We start from the raw sequence: 18,679 nt of genomic DNA on the forward strand, positions 1-18,679 counted from the left end.
CTAGGTGGGAGTTCAACAATAAAATCCATGGCAATCTCCTCCCAGGGTCTGGTGGGTTCGGCCACGGGTTGTAGGAGTCCAGGGGGTTTCCCTGGTCTGGACTTCATGGTGGCGCAGATGGCACAGCTTCGCACATAGTCTTCGACATCTGATTTCATTTTTGTCCACCAGAATTGCCTTCTAGCCAAGTGGAGAGTTTTCAAAAACCCAAAGTGACCTCCTAGGCGAGAGTTGTGGTTTCTCTGTAGTATAGCTAGCCGCATAACGATGGGTACATAAATCTTGGTTCCCTTCCAGGGTAGTCCATCCCTTAAGGTGAGGTCCGGCATGTTTTCTTTAAACCAAGCATCATCAGTGAGCGCTGATTTTAATTCCGCTAGTAGTTTATTTGGTGGGATGTTAGCACCACGGCGTGATCACTGTCGAGTAAGTGCTTGGCTGGCTGGTTCGCTATTGGGAATCATCGCATGTACTACCTCTTCGCGTTGGCTGTCAAATTGCGGTTTCCTAGATAGGGCGTCAGCCAGTAGATTTTGGTCATCAGGGATGTATTTGAGGGTGAAATGGAACCGTTTGAAAAACTGAGCCCATCAAACTTGTTTGGGAGAAAGTTTTCGAGGGGTTTTTGTGGTCCGTCCACACCTCGAATGGTTCCTTCCCCGTTTCAAAGAAGTGTCTCCAGGAGAGGAGTGCCCACCGCACTGCAAAGGCTTCCTTTTCCCAAATTGCCCATCTGCGTTCAGTGTCTGTCAGTTTTTTTAGAAATGTACGCACAGGGCATAAGATTGTTGTCGGTATTCCATTGTAATAAGACAGCTGCTACTGCTACATCACTTGCATCAGCTTGGACCACAAAAGGTTTATTTGGATCCAGGTGTTGAAGAATTGGTTCCATCTAGAATAGGTGTTTTAGGTGTTCAAAGGACCGTTGACAGTCCATTGTCCAAGGTAGGGGTTGGTTAGGTTAGGTGGAGGGTGTGGTAGGTCTTAAGAGGGAGGGTCTTGTAGGTAGCCGCTGTGGAGTTGTAGTCGTTGATTGGCTTTGGCGGGGGTTGAATTCTCTGTCCAGAGCTACGGACACATTGTAGCAGTCATTTAGTTGCTCTGGGATTCCTCTGGTGGAGCAGGCTTTTCTGATTTTTTGATCGATTGCCTCTTTGAAATAGTGGAGGAGGATGCAGTCTGGCCAATGTCTAAGATTACCAGCAACCCTTCGAAAATCCCACACAAATTATTTTAGAAGCCTGTTACTTTGTTTCATAGTTTTTAAGGTGGTTTCACATTCTGCAATTAGGTCATCATCTTGAAACCAGTTGCGAAGCAATGCAATAAATCCATGAACATCGTTTAATTCAGGTGCACGTTCATTGTGTAGTTGAGCTATCCACTCTGAGGCTAGCCCCACGTTCATACCATCTGAGATGGCGTTGATTAGGCTTCTTTCTGATGGGTATTGATGTCTATATTGTTCAACGTAAGCCTCAATTCTGCTAGAAAGTAAGCCAGGTGGTGTGGATTCCCATCAAAGGTTGCTTTGAAAGCGGGAGGGGTTGGGTGAAGGAGTGGAAGTGGGTTTATCTGGCCTGCTTGCGGTTGAAGAGGAATTTGTGGGATGATCGTTGTTGATGGCTGTAAAAATGCTTGTGGCTGGGGGAGGGATGAAGCCATCGTGGCTGGTTGCTGAGTTGTAAAGGGAGTGGAATCCCCCCTGGCTGCTGAGAAGAAAGTCCTTGAAATGCTTCAGCTGGTGCGGCAAAACCCGGCCTGGGGCCCCCAAGAAAGAAAAGTGCTGAACTTGCTGGTTGCCATTGGTATTGGATCCATCCTTGTCCAGGATAAAATGCCCAACCGGGAGGAATAGAAGCAGCAGGAGGTAACGTAGGCCTCGGCTGGCAGGAAAAATCAATGGGGGGGGGGTTGCGGTTCCCCCCAAGTGCCTGGTGCTGCTTGAACTCCCTGCTGTCTGAAGGAAGGAAGGGAGGGCCTCCTGCGTTCATCGGAATGGCTTCGAGCTTCAGTAATTTCTCCCTCTCTGGTGGGAGGGAAGATGAATTTAGGCTGAGCTAAATTTAATGGCTCTCGAGGGAGGTGAGCTGAGCTTACGCGAGGTCTCACTTCCAAATGCTCAAAAGTTTCCGGGAGGTCCAACAGGGATTGCGATTTTAGGGGGTTTCTCAGTCCAAATTCAGTGACTGTCCCGATTCTCCAGTTTTTATTGCCCTCCATTGAGATTGAGAAGAGGGAGGGGGCTCTCCATTCCGCCCTGGGGAAATGTTTTCTCCCAGGGATCTCACTTCTTGCAATTGATGGGGAGAGGTTTGGCTGGAGCGGCAGCTTACCCATGAATCGGAGTCTTTAGGCCGTGCACCAAGCTGATGAGCAGGCTTTTCCACTTCAGGCTTTTTGAGTCATATCTTCCGATGGGAAGTAGGTGATCTCGACCAAGTCCTCAGATTCCAGCCTCTCAGCCCCTTCAAGGCTTTCAGCTTGCTGGCTTTCTATCTTTGCTGGGTCTTTGCACTGCTGTGGAGGTTGCGGAGGCTGGGGCCCAGCACCCCCCTAACGGGCCCCCTGACCAGAGGAGAGGGTACTGTTAAGCCAAAGAAAGTTAGGAGTTTTGGAATAATGTCATGGTTCCAGAAAAACCTCCTCTGCATAAAAAAAACTCAGAAGCCATTGTCTTTCAGAGTTCTTTACTAGCATAAGGAAACTGGCACACAATGAGTGAAATTCCAAAACTGAACTTCCGGATTTTTTCCCCAGTTATACAAACCCCAAGAGTCCCACCCCCCCTTTGCTGGTCACATGGTCCAACGTTCTTCCACTTTATTCGAAACCTCTTCTTGCCCTCCTTTTGCAGATGTGAACACAATCCGACCTTGACCGCTTGAAGAATGTTACCATACCCCTCAACCCCCCTTCTTCCCCTCAGGGGAAAAATGTGGCAGCGTCTGGAAACCTAAGGCCTAGTATGGTTTCCAGGCCTGACATATATGATATCAGAGTTGGAAGGGACCATGGAGGTCTTCTAGTCCAACCCCCTGCCCAGGCAGGAAACCCTACACCATTTCAGACAAATGGCTATCCAACATTTTCTTAAAAATTTCCAGTGTTGGAGCATTTATAACTTCTGCAGGCAAGTTGTTCCACTGATTAATTGTTCTAACTGTCAGGAAATTTCTCTGCTGCTTCCACTAAAGCTTTCTTAGTATTCTCCCACCTCTTTTGTAATGAGGGTATCCATTCTGTTAGGGACATGGAAGTGGTAGCTCTCTAGGCAATTCAGGCATCGGCACAAAATCCATGCCAGTAGTTATTTGAAAAGGAGTCAACCCTGTACTGTATTATTATAAGCCACTTCTGTGAATGGTAATAATTCTGCCCAGTTCTCTTGTTGATAGTTTACATAACATCTGATGTATTGTTCCATCATGGCATTCAATTGTTCTGCGGATCCGTTGGTAGCCGGATGGAAAGCCAAGCTAAGTCTCTGGGATGACTCAATGGACCTCAGGAATTCCTTCTAGAACTTAGCAGTAAATTGGATCCCACGATATGATATTATTTGCCACAGGACTTTCCATGAAGCCTGTAGATGTGCTTAATGAAAAGTTTTGCCAACTTTTTGGCAGAAGGTAATCCATTGCAGGCAGTAAAGTGTGCTTGCTTGGAGAATAAATCAATGACAATTCAAATCACCATATTTTCCCCGCTTTCCGGGAGTTTGACAATAAAGTCCTTTGCAATCTCTTTCTTGGATTTTGTGGGTTCAGCCAAAGGCTGGAGAAATCCAGGGGGTTTCCCTGGTCTGGATTTCACGGTGGCACAGATTGCTCAGCTTTTTACGTAGTCCTCTACATCATTTTTCATCCTTGGCCACCAGAATTTTCTTCTAGCCTAATGGAGGGTCTTTAAAAATCCAAAGTGGCCCTCTAGTTGAGAATCATGACTATGCTTTAACACCAGTAGTCTCATGCAGCTGGGCACATAAATCTTACTCCCTTTCCAAGCCAATCCCTCCTTCAAAGTTAAGTCCATTTGGTTTTCCTTAAACCACGTATCGTTTGATTGCGCTGCTTTTAGCTCTGCTGTCAACTTGTCTTTGGGGAGGTTGGAACCATGCCACGTGTTTGGGCTGCTGGTTGGGTTTCAGAGATCTAGGCTTGTACTATTTCCTCTCACCGGCTGTCAAACTGGGGTTTTCTGGACAAAGCATCAGCGAATAGGTTTTTTCCCCCTGGAATGTATTTTAGGTTGAAATTAAAATGCTTAAAATACTGATCTCAGCAAACTTGTTTGGGGGAAAGCTTTTGATGGGTCTTTAGTGCCTCGAGGTTTTTATGGTCAGTCCACACTTCAAAAGGCTCTTTTATCCTTTCTAGGAAGTATCTCCAGGATAAGAGAGGCCATCACACCGCAAAAGCCTCTTTCTCCCATACAGCCCATATATGTTCAGTGTCCATTAACTTTTTTGACACATAAGCACAAGACATTAATTGGTTTTAAGCATTCTTTTGCAGTAGAACAGCTGTTACTGCTATGTCACTAGCATCAGCTTGGACTGTAAATGGTTTATTTGGGTCAGGGGGCTGGAGGATCGGCTCCACCATGAATAGGCATTTTAAATGTTCAAATAATTTCTGACAGTCCATTGTGCAAGTGAGGGATTGGCTAGGTTTTGGCTTGGTTGGAGACAGACTGGTTTTTAGTAGCTCAGTTAATGGGAGTGCGACCTCTGCAAAGTAAGGGATGAATTGTCTATAAAACTTTGCAGAACCCAGGAAGCTCTGAAGTTGCTCCTATGTTCATGGGGGCTGCCAATCTAAAACCGCCTTCACCTTTTCTGGGTCCATTTTGATCCCTTGGTTAAACATTCAGTAGCCTAGGTTGTCCAAAGATTCCTTGTGGAATTTTCATTTGGACAGCTTCGTATAGAATTTGGCCACTAAGAGTTTTTTCAGTACTTGTCTGACTAGTTTGACATGCTCTTCCTTATTTTTGCTGAATATATGAATGTCATTCAGGTAAACCAGGACCCCCTTATACAGGTGTTCATGTAGCACTTAATTGATCGGTTGCATGAAGACTGCGGGGGCCCTTTGAAATCCAAAAGGCATGACCTAGAATTGGAAACTGCCCAGCGGGCAGTTAAAAGCCATTTTCAATTCATCTCCCTCCTTTATTGAACCCTGCAATAGGCTTCCCTTAGATCTAGCTTGGTGAAAATCTTGCCTTTTGACAAGTGGTTCAGACATCAATACAATTGAACGTGTCCAGAAATATTTTACAAGAAGAGTTCTCCACTCCTCTGAATACAACAAAATACCTTATGCCACCAGACTTGAAATCTTGAATTTAGAAAACTTAGAACTCCACCACCTTCAACAGGACCTGTGTTTAACTCATAGAATCATCTATTTCAATGTCCTTCCTGTTGAAGACTACTTCAGCTTCAATCATAACAATACAAGAGCAAATAATAGATTAAAACTCAATGTTCACCGTTTCAATCTTGATTGCACAAAATATGACTTCTGTAACAGAGTTATTAGTGCTTGGAACACACTACCTGACTCTGTGGTCTCTTCTCAAAATCCCCAAAGCTTTAACAAAAAACTCTCTACTATTGACCTCACCCCATTCCTTAAGAGGTCTATAAGGGAGGTGTATAAGAACACAAACATGCCTACCGTTCCTGCCCCATTGTTTCCTTTCATTATATCCAATTAATATAGTTATCACATACTTATGCTCATATATATGCTTATATATTATATAGTTATTTTCATGCTTGTGCTTATATATACTGTTGTGACAAAATAAAAAAAAATAAAAATAAGTTCTTCATTAGGGATAGGTGGTAGGTATTTTGTATGCAAATGCAGTTCACGCCTCTAAAGTCAGCGGATAATCTCAGCCCACCATCTTTCTTCTCTTTAAACAATACGGGGTGGCCACTGTAGATTTCACTGTCTTGATGAACCCTCTGGTTAGGCTGGTATCGATGTACTTCCTTCACTCGGTCATTTCAGCAGGCATCATGGAGTACATTCTGGGTTTTGGTAACTTGGCCCCAGGTTCTAATCCAATGGCACAATCCATGGCCCAATGAGGTGGGAGGATGTTACACTCCTCCTCGCTAAACGTTTTGGCTAAATCTATATATTTCTTAGGAATCTGGAGTTTGCCTGGAGGCATGTCTGAAATGGTGGCTGATGTTTCTGGTGGCAGTCTCTTGGGAAGAGGGACAGGGGGCAGTGGCCTGACACCAATTATGATTTTCCGGTATCCATCTTCCCATTTAAAGGTGGGGGCCCATTTGTCAAGCCAAACAAGGCCTAATATGACAGATTCTGATATCGTTGGCACTATTATAAATCGTATAAGTTCATGATATCTCCCAAATTCCAGTCTAACCAGTTCAGTAATTTAGGTGGCTGGGACTCCTCCAATTAACGTCCCATCTACCTGTTTAAACTTAATTGGGTGCTTTAAAGCTCTTGTTTTGATCCCTAATTGTTCAACAATTGGAAGCCCAATTAAATATCTGGTACAGCCTGTATCTATTACTGCTGATACTTCTCCTTGCTCCTCAGTCTCAGGCACTGCCAATTTCACTTCAATTGTAAAAGGGGGGAATGGCTGAACTCACCATCGGGTCGTCTTCTCTGCTAGCCTCGTCAGGAGGGGCTTCTTTGGCCAGAAGTTCCTCACTCTGTTTGGTGTGGATGGGAACCTCTATGGCTTGTCGAGCAAATCAACTGGTATCAGGCTTTTCTGGAGGCCTTCTTCCTTGGGTGGCCGTGGCCAGACGTTGTTGTGGAATTGGTGCAGGGGCCAGACACTCAGAAGCTAGATGACCTGCTTGTCCACAATGGTAGTATTTAATCACCTCTGCAGGTTGAGTGGGAAGGACTTCAGCAGCCTTTGAAGTGGGTTTCTAGCCAAAGTCCTCCAAGGTGGCTTCTCAGCTGGGGCATTGTGATGTGGGTGAATTTCTCTATCCAGAGCTATGGACATGGTATACTAGTCCTGCAGTTGCTCAGGCACCCTTCGGACTCCGCAGGCTGTTCTGGCTTCATGATCAATGGCTTCTTTAAAATAGTGTAGAAGTATTCGGTCCAGCCAATGCCTCAGATTCCCTGTGACCTGTCTAAAGGCCCATACAAAGTCTTTTATGGGTCAATTACCTTGCTTCATCACCTTTATTGTGGCTTCATTTTCATTGATTTGGTCTGGGTCTTCAAATCTGGCCTGGAGCAGCTCAACAAAACTGTTGGCATCATTTAATTCAGCAGTTCCCTCATTGTGCAGCTGGGCTATCCAATCGGCAGCATCCCCTTCATTCATTGCATCAAAAATTGCAGATATGAAGGCTCGATCTGTTTCGTATTGTTCTCTATACTGATCTATATGAGACCAGATTCAACAGAGGAAGTAAGCCAGTTTGGCAGGCTTACCTTCAAATGTTGCTCTTTTTTTTAAATCAATTTTTTATTGATTTCCCCCCCCCTCACACACACACATAGTTTATGAACAGAGTATTGGCCATATCATATCCTATACAACTTAACATATCCAAATACATTTTACTTAGTTACAATTTCTGCCAAAATATTCTTTTTCCATATTTTAATCTTGCCTTAATATTTCTATGCTCATCTATATAAACCACATCTTCTTTCGCTCTCAAGTTCCAATTTCTCAATTTTTACTAATATATATTCTCTTTTATTATTTTTTAGCTAATTCAATTTTTATCCTGATATATTCAAACATGTTTGGGGTTGTTGTTCTTCTATTTCATCTTTTTTGTTTTACAGCAGTCTTTCTTCTCTTTCTTATTCCTCTCCCTCCCTTCTTTTATCCTTTCTATTTTCTTCTCTCCTCTCCTACTCCTCTCTACTTCCCCTTCCTTTCTCCCCCTCCTCCATTCTTCCTCCCTATTTAACCTTCTCACTACTCTTATTTCCCCTTCCTTTCTTCCTCTGTTCTTCCCTTTCTTCTTTCCCTCTCTCTCCTTCTCCCTTTCTTCCATCTCTCTCCTCCTTCTTATCAATTAATTTCTATGTTCTTTTCTATATTTAAAATATATTTCTTTACCATCCATTATAATTCTCTCCAATTCCATGCATCCTCAGACAGTAAAACATATATCCCATTATATCTTTCACATTTTATCTACTTCTCCATTTTATATTAAAGTGTATTTCTTCTTTTTTGCTTCTTACATACATTTCATTTCATCCTTTCTTACTTTCCTTTTACAATATGGGGATACTGATTAGGCATTGCATGCACCCAGTGTCTATGATTACTTCTACTTCCCTTTGGACCCCCATCTCTGAGACTGCTAACATAATTTTGAGGGCAAAGGGGCGGATGGATCCACTTACCATTGGGTTGTTGTCACCACTGCTGTCTCCCAGGGAGACTGGAGGAGATCTGCTGGTCAGAGTTCCCTCTGCTTCGATGGGCAGGACTTCTGCAGCCTGCTTGATGCTCCATCAGTTTCCACGGAGTTTTCCTTGCTCCATCTTGAGCAGGCAACCTGGTTTGAGGGATGCGGGTTCGAGCCAGGCATTTGAGGCTTGGTGCTCGTGCTGTCCACACCGATAGCATTTGATAGTCTCAGATAGTGTGGGAGGGGGCTCTTCAAGCTTCTTCATCTGTGCCCTGCGTCCTAATGGTCTCCTAGTTGGTTTATCTGTTGGTTGTTTCCTGTGAGGGTGGAGTTCTAGGTCCAGAATGACGGCATGTTGTACCACATCTGTATCCGGTCCAGTAGTCCCCTTAAGTTGCAGGCTTGTCTGAGATCCAGATCCAGGGCTTCTTTGAAGGTGTGAATCATCAGGCGCTTCGGCCAGTCTTGCAACTTTCCGACCAACCTCCAAAACTCCCATATTAATTGTTTTGTGGATCTTCCAGCTTGCTTCAGTACTTTAATTTGAGTTTTAGCTTCTACTTGCTGGGCAACGTTGTTGAATCTGACCCACATCAGTTGGACAAACTCATCAGTGTCTTCTAGGTCAAGAGCCTCCTCATTGTGGAGCTCAGCTATTCAGCCCATCACTTCTCCTTCATTCATGCCATCTGCAATGGGGGAAATCAATTCCCAGTCAGACGGGTATTGATTTCCATATTGGTTGATGTGGGCCCAGATGCGGTTGAGGAAGTACGTCAACTTCCCTGGGGTTCCATTGAAAGTCACCCAAAACTGTGGGAGAGGAGTGGCTGGCCGGACCGGTGGCTGGGCTTGCACAGATGGCTGGCCAGGATCAGGACCTGCTGCGGAGCCACTGGCACCTGTTGTTGAGCCTGGACCTGTTGAGGGATTGAGATTGCAGAGTGGTTGCGGGTGTGGTTGCAGGTGTGGTTGCGGCTGGACTGGCACTGGCTTTGGCACAACAGCTGGCTGCTGAAAGGGACAAGGCTGTTGGAATGGCATTGGCTGCTGGATTGGGGCCGGTGTCCACTGGCATTGCACCCATCCTTGCCCCAGGTAGAAAGCCCACCTGGGAGGGATTTGGCTTTCTGGTGACAACCCAAACCCAGGTTGGTGCTGCAGGGCAGGCAGACTCCAGAATCCCTGAAGTGGGCCCTGCATTTCGTGGCTGGGCTGGCTGAGTAGAGTTGGTTGCTGGGTCGTTTGTGCCTGGGGTGGAGGGAACCAACATCCGGGCCGGGCTGGAGCATTAGGCTGGTAGTTGAGCCGCTTGGGACTGAGTGGAAAGAGGCTGATGCTCCAGTCTATTGTGCTGCAACTCCCTGGCCCAGAAAGCTGAATATTGGCTGCACCAATGTCTACCTAAGTTGGCCAGTGCTGAAGGGCTGGGTCGTCCCACTCACACTGAGTTGGATCAACTGCTCTGGGAGTCTGGCTAGCTACTGGCTGTGTGACAGTGGTGAGAATCCCCATTCTCTGGAGTGCCTGTGGTGTGGCTGCTGTAGCACTTCCCAGCCGAGGGTCAAGGCTTGTCCTGCATCCACTTGTGGTTCCCACAGCAATTCCTGAATCGGGAAAACTCCCATAGCTTTGTCCTGCAGGGCTAGGTCTGGTTGTGACCTCCGCTCTGGCATCGGCTTCTTGCATCAGGCAGTACACGCCAAAAGGAGGCTTAGGAAGATAAGTAGAACAGCGCGGGGTGTGTGTGTGTCAGCTGTGGCACACAATTTAGCTTTGCTTTCTAGAAAAGCTAAACCGCATGGCACAGGTGATAATCGGATCGTAGCTTTTTTTAACTACAAGTTTGACCAAATCGGTAGTTTTTATCGCTACCGGTTCCTCGAACCAGAGTAGACTGGTAGCATTTCACATCTGCCCCCCTCCCAGTTTCCCACAGTAGGATTTGTGGCAGGCCTGAAGCCTGAAGGCACAAAGGTAGAAATATGGCTTTCAGGTCTGACACATGTACATAGACAAATATATTGCATGTGTTCTCTAGATCAGAGGTTCCCAATCTTTTTCGCCCGCGGCTCCCCCGGAAATCCGACCTGCAACTGCGCATGCGCACCAGACGCCCCAGAAATGGCGCATCAGCGCCGGACCCAGCGGGCGCAGATATTCCGCGGCGCCCCCATGACGATAGCGCGGCTCCCTGGGGAGCCGCGGCTCACAGTTTGGGAATCACTGCTCTAGATAGTTTGTTGAACCATAAATAAAGTGCAAAATAGAACATCTGGTACAGATATTAAAAACACTGCTACTCCCCATAAGCCATAAATTCTAAGGGTGACATCAAATGTTAGGGGTGTTAGGACCTTAGCAAACTGCTGGGATTTCAGTAACCTATATGAAAAAAATGGGTTAGGATAGTATTATTGAAGTGTTGGGGAAAACAGAAAGGTGGGACAAAAATTAAATAAGTAAAATATAAAGGAAAGTTTTGGGTAATTCTCATTACCCACATGCAATAACTAACATTGGCCATTCAGAAAGATTGGCCATCTATTCATAACAATATTTTTTGCAAAATGTGGATGGGAGAATGGGCTTGTGGAGACAAAAAGACTGCTCGTAAGATGTTTGCATTACTTTCCCTCTGTCAGTACCAAATTAGATATCATCCTGGAAATCTAAATAAGCATTTAGATTCTGTTTTTGCAAAATATTTTTATTTTATTATTTGCAAAAACTATAGGCTTTCTAATAACTTAGATAACCTTTTTTGCAGTGTCATTTTAATTGAATCAACAAGTTGCATCATGGATCCTGAGATACTTGATCACATCAGCAAAATAAGGCAAGGAAAAGTTAAAAGGTAGGTCTTTACTAGGTAAGTCTTCACTATACTCAAAGTGCAGTTTGTCAGGCTGGTGTTGAAATTTAAAACAAGTTGGCTACTTGAATGTGTAACTGAAAGTACTGTGTTCATAGTCATGCCCAAAGCATTATTGAAATCATTCTTCCCAATAATTTCTATTTAGTAATGTTTTTTTAAATTTATGAATTCATTTGCCTCCTCAATCCAGACTTTAGTCTGTGTACAGATACTAACTTTTAAAGCACGTGCAGCCCTGATATTTTATACTATGGAGTGCATATTTTTTATGTCATGTTAGTGTTAAATCAAATCTGTACTATTTCAAGAAACCTAAAATGCAATTAAATGTTAAAATCAAATTGGCTTTTACAACTGGAATTGTTATTTAATTGTTTCACTTCTGTTTCTATTTCTTTTTGCTTAGTTCTGAAGCAAATTTCCCAAAGGGTGCACATGATGTGATAGATGTATTTGGAATAAATAATCAGGAGGAAAACCCCAATGCTGGTAAATGTTCTCTTTTTGGTTTCTTACTAGCTTTCTAAAATATGCATGCAATTTTTTACAAATTGTTTTTTTTAATAGATAAGACATAGTAACTTCCAATCCAATTAATTAATTAGAATTACAGTGTATATTTTAGTTCTCAAAAACACCACAATATTTCAGGTATCTGCCAGTCATTTCTTAAATTTTATATTGCATATAAACCTCTCTATTATGTTCTGACAGCTAATGAGTCCAATTGCTTGCAAGAGTTCTTTAGTCCATTGGATACAGTACTTGTGGACCAAGATAATTTTATCACTCTTAATCTCCACTATCTTCCTTTTAAGATGGGAAAACGTTATTGTGTGATTATTTTTATCAATGAGCAGGTAAATTTCATTATATACTGAAATAGATTAAAGTCACCATGATAACAATTGGAATGAAAAAAAATAATGTGATGCAACTTAAATTTAGTTCCAGTGAAGTTGAATAGTAATGTTAAGAATAATAGCATTAAAATATGCTGTATTTATAAAGATAATATAGTACATATTTGACTATATTTTTCTTACTGTTTATTTTGGGACTGTGGTTTATCTTTTTTCATTAAAGAAAATATTGCCATACTTTTACTAGTAGAATTTTGTTTCCAGATTAAGCATGTTTCCATCTTAAGTAACTAATTAAAACTTTCATATAGAGTTAGCGGAGGAGGTAAAACTTTTGCAAATTTGGTAATGATACTTTCTGAGTTCGAACTTGTACTCTGCTGTAGCATTTAAAAATAGCTCACGTGAGAATGGCATCATGTAGATAGATATTCAAAATATTGAATACTGTACCAAATAGGTGTCCAGTTATTTTTTTTCTTCTAAATTTGAGTTTAATAAGGATCACTCTATTGTACCTTATAATCATTATGAACTAAAGTAATCCAAGAAACTTCTAATTTATTCTGAGGAATTGTTTCCAAGAACTGACTTGCATACATTCTTGTGTTTCAGATTGGGGAATTTTTATATTTGGTGGAGGGTATATGTGGCTTACCATTGCCTTCAAAACTAATTCCAATGGACAGCCCAAATATTTTGTACATTAACAGCACATGTGAAGGTAAGGGACAGACATTACATTTTGAGGTGCAGGGAAGCTTTTACAGTAGCAAGAAGTAAGAAAAGTTGTATGTGTGTTCTTTAAATAATCATTTTTAATTGTAAGATACTTATTGCCAAATGTCAACTTGGTTGTGCTAATATCTAACAATTGGGTATTATTTCAATATTTCATGTTATTATTATTTTTTCTACTTGTAGTCTCTTTTCTAGCTGTTTAGATGCCATATTTAGTCATGAAAATTAGTAGTAAAAGCTATTTGTAACTAATATATAAGTGAATGGTCTGAAACATGAAAACATTTGGGAAATGTGTCTTGTTCAAGCCACCTGAAATAATTTTGAAGTTAAAAAAAAGTTTAGAAAGCTTAAAAATATTATTCTTGGAAAATAAAAATGTGACCTAACTACTAAATATATTTATATTAGACTGAAATTTAATTTGATTTATCAAGATTCAATTGGCTTTATTCTTTTCTAAGAATGCTGTCATCAGTATTTATTGGTGGTTGATATGACCACAAACTGGTATTTATAGAAGGCATAGGCAGAGAGAAAGAAAGGTTACTAATCAGTAATTGTAATTCTCAGAGGTAATGTTGTCCCTAATTCGGGTGTGAGCCTGGTGCCGAAGCCAATGATGGACACCAGACATGAGGTGCAGGTTTTCTGATTGCTCTTTATTGGAGTACTCCAAGAAAAAGGGCTCGTGGCCAAAATGTCAAGAACCAAGAAAAAAGGATTAAGAAAGCTTTATTCATTTTCACTAAAGAAGAAACAGGACAAGGCGGGATAATAAGAAATATCACCTAATAAACATTTTAATAATAATTCTTCAATTTGTTCTATTGGTCTCTAGCTATCCCTATTCCTAAGCCTTGGCTAATGAATGCCCCAGGAGTTATCGAATACACATTTTATTTGCTGCAGGCCATCTCTATTCCTAACTTTTAGCTGATGTATGCAAGTTGTCTAACTCTTGTTACTTTCATCAGCTTTCTAACTACCCAGAATTGTTACAAGATTTACACATGCATATTTCCTGTAGATAAGCATTCTTTATTCTTGCCAGACAGACTCCACAATTACAGTCTTCCTGATTTACTTTCAAATGTGTGCCATGACCTGGCTTTATTTTAGCAGACAGCCCATCAGTAATGCCTTCATTCCCTTTGCATGGATTCATGCAACACACTGTTTTGAAAGAACTACAGTTACTGCACAAGTGACTTTTCTGTCATGAATTCAGACATAGTGTTGCATGCCCATTTAATGAAGACTAAACAGTCCTGACAGTAAGAGATAGATAACATTATTATGGACTATGTTTCTCCAAAACAGGATTTATTATACATCGGCATAGTTGTTGCAAAGAGAATTATATCTACAAATCTGAGTACAATTGATTAAAAAAAAATATACTTTAGCTTTGTCAACAGGACATGCAGTGCCTCTTAACAGTTTATTTGACCTGTCTCTCTTTAAATACATCAAGTTTTTTTACAGTCAGAATTTACTTAGTTTTCATGATTTCAGTAACTGCTTCAGTTGTAATCCTGAAAATGACTTTGTCAATTGCATACCTACTTGATCATTGGTCTATGTATGTCATGCATTAATCACTACACATTTTCCATAGTTTTGCTCTTATATATATATTTTGAAATGGTTACATCAAAGTACTCATGACTTCATTTTGACACATTTGAAAGTGTAGTTATTTACTGTGGTAGAAAGAATACTTTATTCTGTTTTTTTATTTTGTATTTAAAAGTACTTGCGGTACCCCCTCTTTCACATCCTTACTCAATCGTAAAAGAACTTTCTTTTTTGTTTAAACTGTTTTAAATGACAGTTTTCTCAAGCCGATGTCCAATTGGATAATTAAAGTATGTATTATAAGTGAAAATTACCAACTTTTTTTGACAGCTTCTATTAATTTGTTTCATTGATCTGCTATTTCACATTTTAACTATTATGGAAAACTTCACATTTATATACGACTAAAACTTGAATGTTTCTCTGTATGTAACCTTTAATTTAGAAAAATGGTGCAGCACATGACAATTTTTGAACCAAGGGATTCTAACTTACAGAATGTTTCCAAACTCCAGGATCCATGACTCCCATGAAATTGAAATTTGACAAATTTTATAAAACATTTTATGACATAAATATTATCATAAAACATTTTGACGTAATGTTAAAAATTTCATAAAACATATATGATCAACTTCTTTTTTTAATTAGTTTATTTATACATTTTCACTTTATATACATAAGTGCTTTGTGAATAGCGTGTTGTCCGGATCTATTTGCTTACATAGTAATACTTTTTCAGCTCCTAATTTCTACTTCTATTATCCAACCATTTGTAAAATAAATCTTCCCACAAGATGGCGCCGATGAAGGCTGCCTCGGTGAAATGCTCTCTAATGGTTTCTTTATTTCTAATTGTTCTCTGCAACTCACTACGGATTTTCCACTCACGAGACCATCTGCTAAAAATTAAGCAAAATTTCTTTAAGGAGCAGCTTTCTGTGATCTCACCCCCCGTCTTTACAAACACGGAGGAAATTCTAACACAGGAAGAGGCAATTCCCCCGGACCAATGGATTACCAAAAAAACCAAATGACGGAAGCGGCGAAGGAGAGGTAAGCGGGCTGGGATCTTAAACAGATTAAGGAACATAAGCAATAAAACTCCTCTGCCTTCAATTTTCCTAACAAATGTACGTTCACTTGCAAATAAGACGGATGAAATACTCCTCTTAAATAAATACAATTCTGATTTTCACAATTCAGCAGTCCTATGCTTCTCTGAAACCTGGTTAATGAATCAATTGAAGATAGCAGCCTGCAAATTCCAGGATTTCAGATTGAACGATCAGATAGAATTACAGAAACATCTGGTAAAAAGAAGGGAGGAGGCTTATGCCTGTATATTAATAGCAGCTGGTATCAAGATTTAACAGTAATTTACAAATTCTGTGATAATTTAGAGACTTTAATTATCAACTGCAAACCATACTATTTGCCTCGTGAATTTTCCTCATTTCTTCTAATTGCTGTTTATGTCCCACCACAAGCCTGTGTAAACAAGGCATTACGAACTCTAGCTGACCATATCATGGAGGCTGAAGCCAAACACCCTGATTCACTGGCCATTATTTTGGGAGATCTAAACAAGGCAAACTTAAGGAAAGAGCTACCAAAATACTTTCAGCATGTCAATCGTCCCACTAGAGGCAAGAATACTTTAGATCATTGCTACACAACACTAAAAGATGCTTATCGGTCTTTACCACGAGCAGCTGTAGGACACTCTGATCATTGCATGATTCACCTTGTACCTGCTTACAGGCAAAGACTTAAAACCACAAAACCAACAATTAAATCAATGAAGACCTGGACTGAGGAGGCAAAATTAAAGCTACAGGCCTGCTTTGACTGCACTGATTGGAATATTTTTGAAGAGACCTCTGCAGACCTGGATGAACTCACAGATACTGTAATATCATATGTCAGCTTCTGTGAAGACCTATGTGTACCTACAAGGAACTTGCAAATATAAAGTAACAACAAACCTTGGTTCACACCTAAACTTAAGCAGCTACGTCATTCCAAAGAGGAAGCCTACAGAAAAGGGGATAAAATGCTGTACAATCAGGCCAGAAATGTACTAACAAGGGAGATCAGAGCAGCAAAAAGAAGCTACTCTGAAAAGCTAAAGAATCAGTTTTCAGCAAATGAACCAGCAAACTTGTGGAAATATCACTGGCTATGGCAAATCTCCTTCCCAGGCTGAAGGTAATCAACATCTGGCAGATGACCTGAATGAGTTTTACTTCAGGTTTGAAAGGAACTACCACCTCCTATCTCCACAACCCCCATCTCAGACACACCAACAACAGCCAAACCTCCTACAACTGACCCCATCCCATTGGGTTTACAACCCCTAGTGATCACAGAAAAGGAAGTGCAGAACCTATTTCACAGACAAAAGCCAGGAAAAGCTCCAGGCCCAGACAAGATAACTCCTTCTTGCTTAAAAGTCTGTGCTGACCAATTGGCCCCCATCTTCACCCATATCTTCAATAAATCACTAGAGATGTGCTATGTTCCTTCTTGCTTCAAACACATTGGTATCATCCCAGTGCCGAAGAAGCCCACCATCAAGGAACTGAATGACTACAGACCAGTTGCTTTAACATCTGTAGTCATGAAAACCTTTGAAAGGCTAGTGCTTTCCTACTTGAAAATCATCACAGATCCACTATTAGACCCTTTGCAATTTGCATACCGAGCAAATAGATCAACAGATGATGCTGTTAATATGGCTCTGCACTACATCCTACAACATCTTGAATCTCCAAAGACCTATGCAAGGGTCCTCTTTGTAGACTTTAGCTCATCATTCAATACCATCATTCCAGACACTCTTCTATCTAAGCTAAACCAGCTACAGGTATCTGAACAGACTTGTAAGTGGATTACAAGCTTCCTAACAAACAGAAAGCAGCAAGTGAAGCTAAGCAGGATCACAACAGATACCTGTACAATTAGCACAGGCCCCCCCCAAGGCTGTGTGGTCTCCCCTCTTCTCTCTGTATACCAATGATTGCATCTCCAACGATCCATCTGTTAAACTACTGAAGTTCGCAGATGACACAAAAGTGATTGGTCTCATTCGAGACAATGACAAATCCGCATATAGACGAGAGGTCGAACAACTAACCTTGTGGTGCGACCGAAACAATCTGGAACTGATTGTTTCAAGCGGCCGCTGCTGAGGCTGCAATTCAAGCGGCCATTGCAGATCCACACCACTATTGAAGCGACCTCCCCTACCACCACCGATTCCACGCTGCAGCTGGAAATTAACGTCGCAGCCGGGAATTAAGCGACCTTCCCACCACCACCGCCCACCGCCGATCCACGCCACAGCCAAGAATCAAGCGGCCTATGCCGCCATCGCCGCCCACCGCTAATCCACGCAGCAGCCAGGATTTAAAGGATTGAAGTTGGCTGCCATCACCGTCCATCGCCGAATCTACCAATAAAGCTGACTCTGCCACTGGGGCTACATCCGAGGAAAAGAAATATAACTCCACTTTTGAATTTCCCGCCGAAGAGAACCTGAGTGAGTCTCTTGGAAACCACCTCCATTCCCCCACCACTTCCTTCTCTACTACCTCCAACATCCAACGTCCCCACTAACTCTATCATCACAGCCTAAAAAAACCAAACGTGTTATCTGAGAGAGTGAAGGAGAGAGAGAGAGAAACTGAGGGAGAGAAATTAACAGAGAGATACTACTTCACTAGAGAGAGAATCTAACATCCTACCTTACCATCTATTAACATTAGTATAATTACAGTAAAATTACTGTAAAATACTAACAGAACATCTTTATTTATTTATTTATTTATTTATTTACATTTATACCCCGCCCTTCTCTGAAGACTCAGGGCGGCTTACACTATGTTAACACTAACACTATGTGTTAGTCTTCATCACAGTCATCCCTATCTTCAAAAAAGGAGATCCCAGCCTAGTTGAAAATTACAGACCAATCTCTCTATGCTATGTCACCTGCAAAGTAATGGAATCTATCATCAACCAATCCATTACTCTCCACCTAGAAACAAACAACCTACTCCCTAATAAACAATTTGGTTTCAGAAAAAAATTATCATGTAACTTACAACTTCTCCACTGCAAAAACATATGGACTACAAACCTTGACCAAGGCAAAGCAATAGATGCAATCTACATAGACTTCTGCAGAGCTTTTGACTCAATAGTACA

General features: G+C 41.5%; 1 protein-coding gene across 1 annotated transcript in view; it reads left to right on the forward strand.

Annotated features, from left to right (window-relative positions):
- The window catches only part of CFAP47 (cilia and flagella associated protein 47), a 284,879-nt gene that overhangs the window by 238,985 nt on the left and 27,215 nt on the right, over positions 1-18,679 (forward strand). The window contains exons 40-43 of the mRNA XM_058184444.1: positions 11,175-11,261; positions 11,689-11,771; positions 11,997-12,142; positions 12,761-12,869. Coding sequence (XP_058040427.1) covers positions 11,175-11,261; positions 11,689-11,771; positions 11,997-12,142; positions 12,761-12,869 — 425 coding nt within the window. The remainder of the gene's footprint in view (positions 1-11,174; positions 11,262-11,688; positions 11,772-11,996; positions 12,143-12,760; positions 12,870-18,679) is intronic.

Source organism: Ahaetulla prasina, chromosome 5 (assembly GCF_028640845.1).
Source record: "Ahaetulla prasina isolate Xishuangbanna chromosome 5, ASM2864084v1, whole genome shotgun sequence".
In the NCBI taxonomy this organism is placed as follows: Eukaryota; Metazoa; Chordata; class Lepidosauria; order Squamata; family Colubridae; genus Ahaetulla; species Ahaetulla prasina.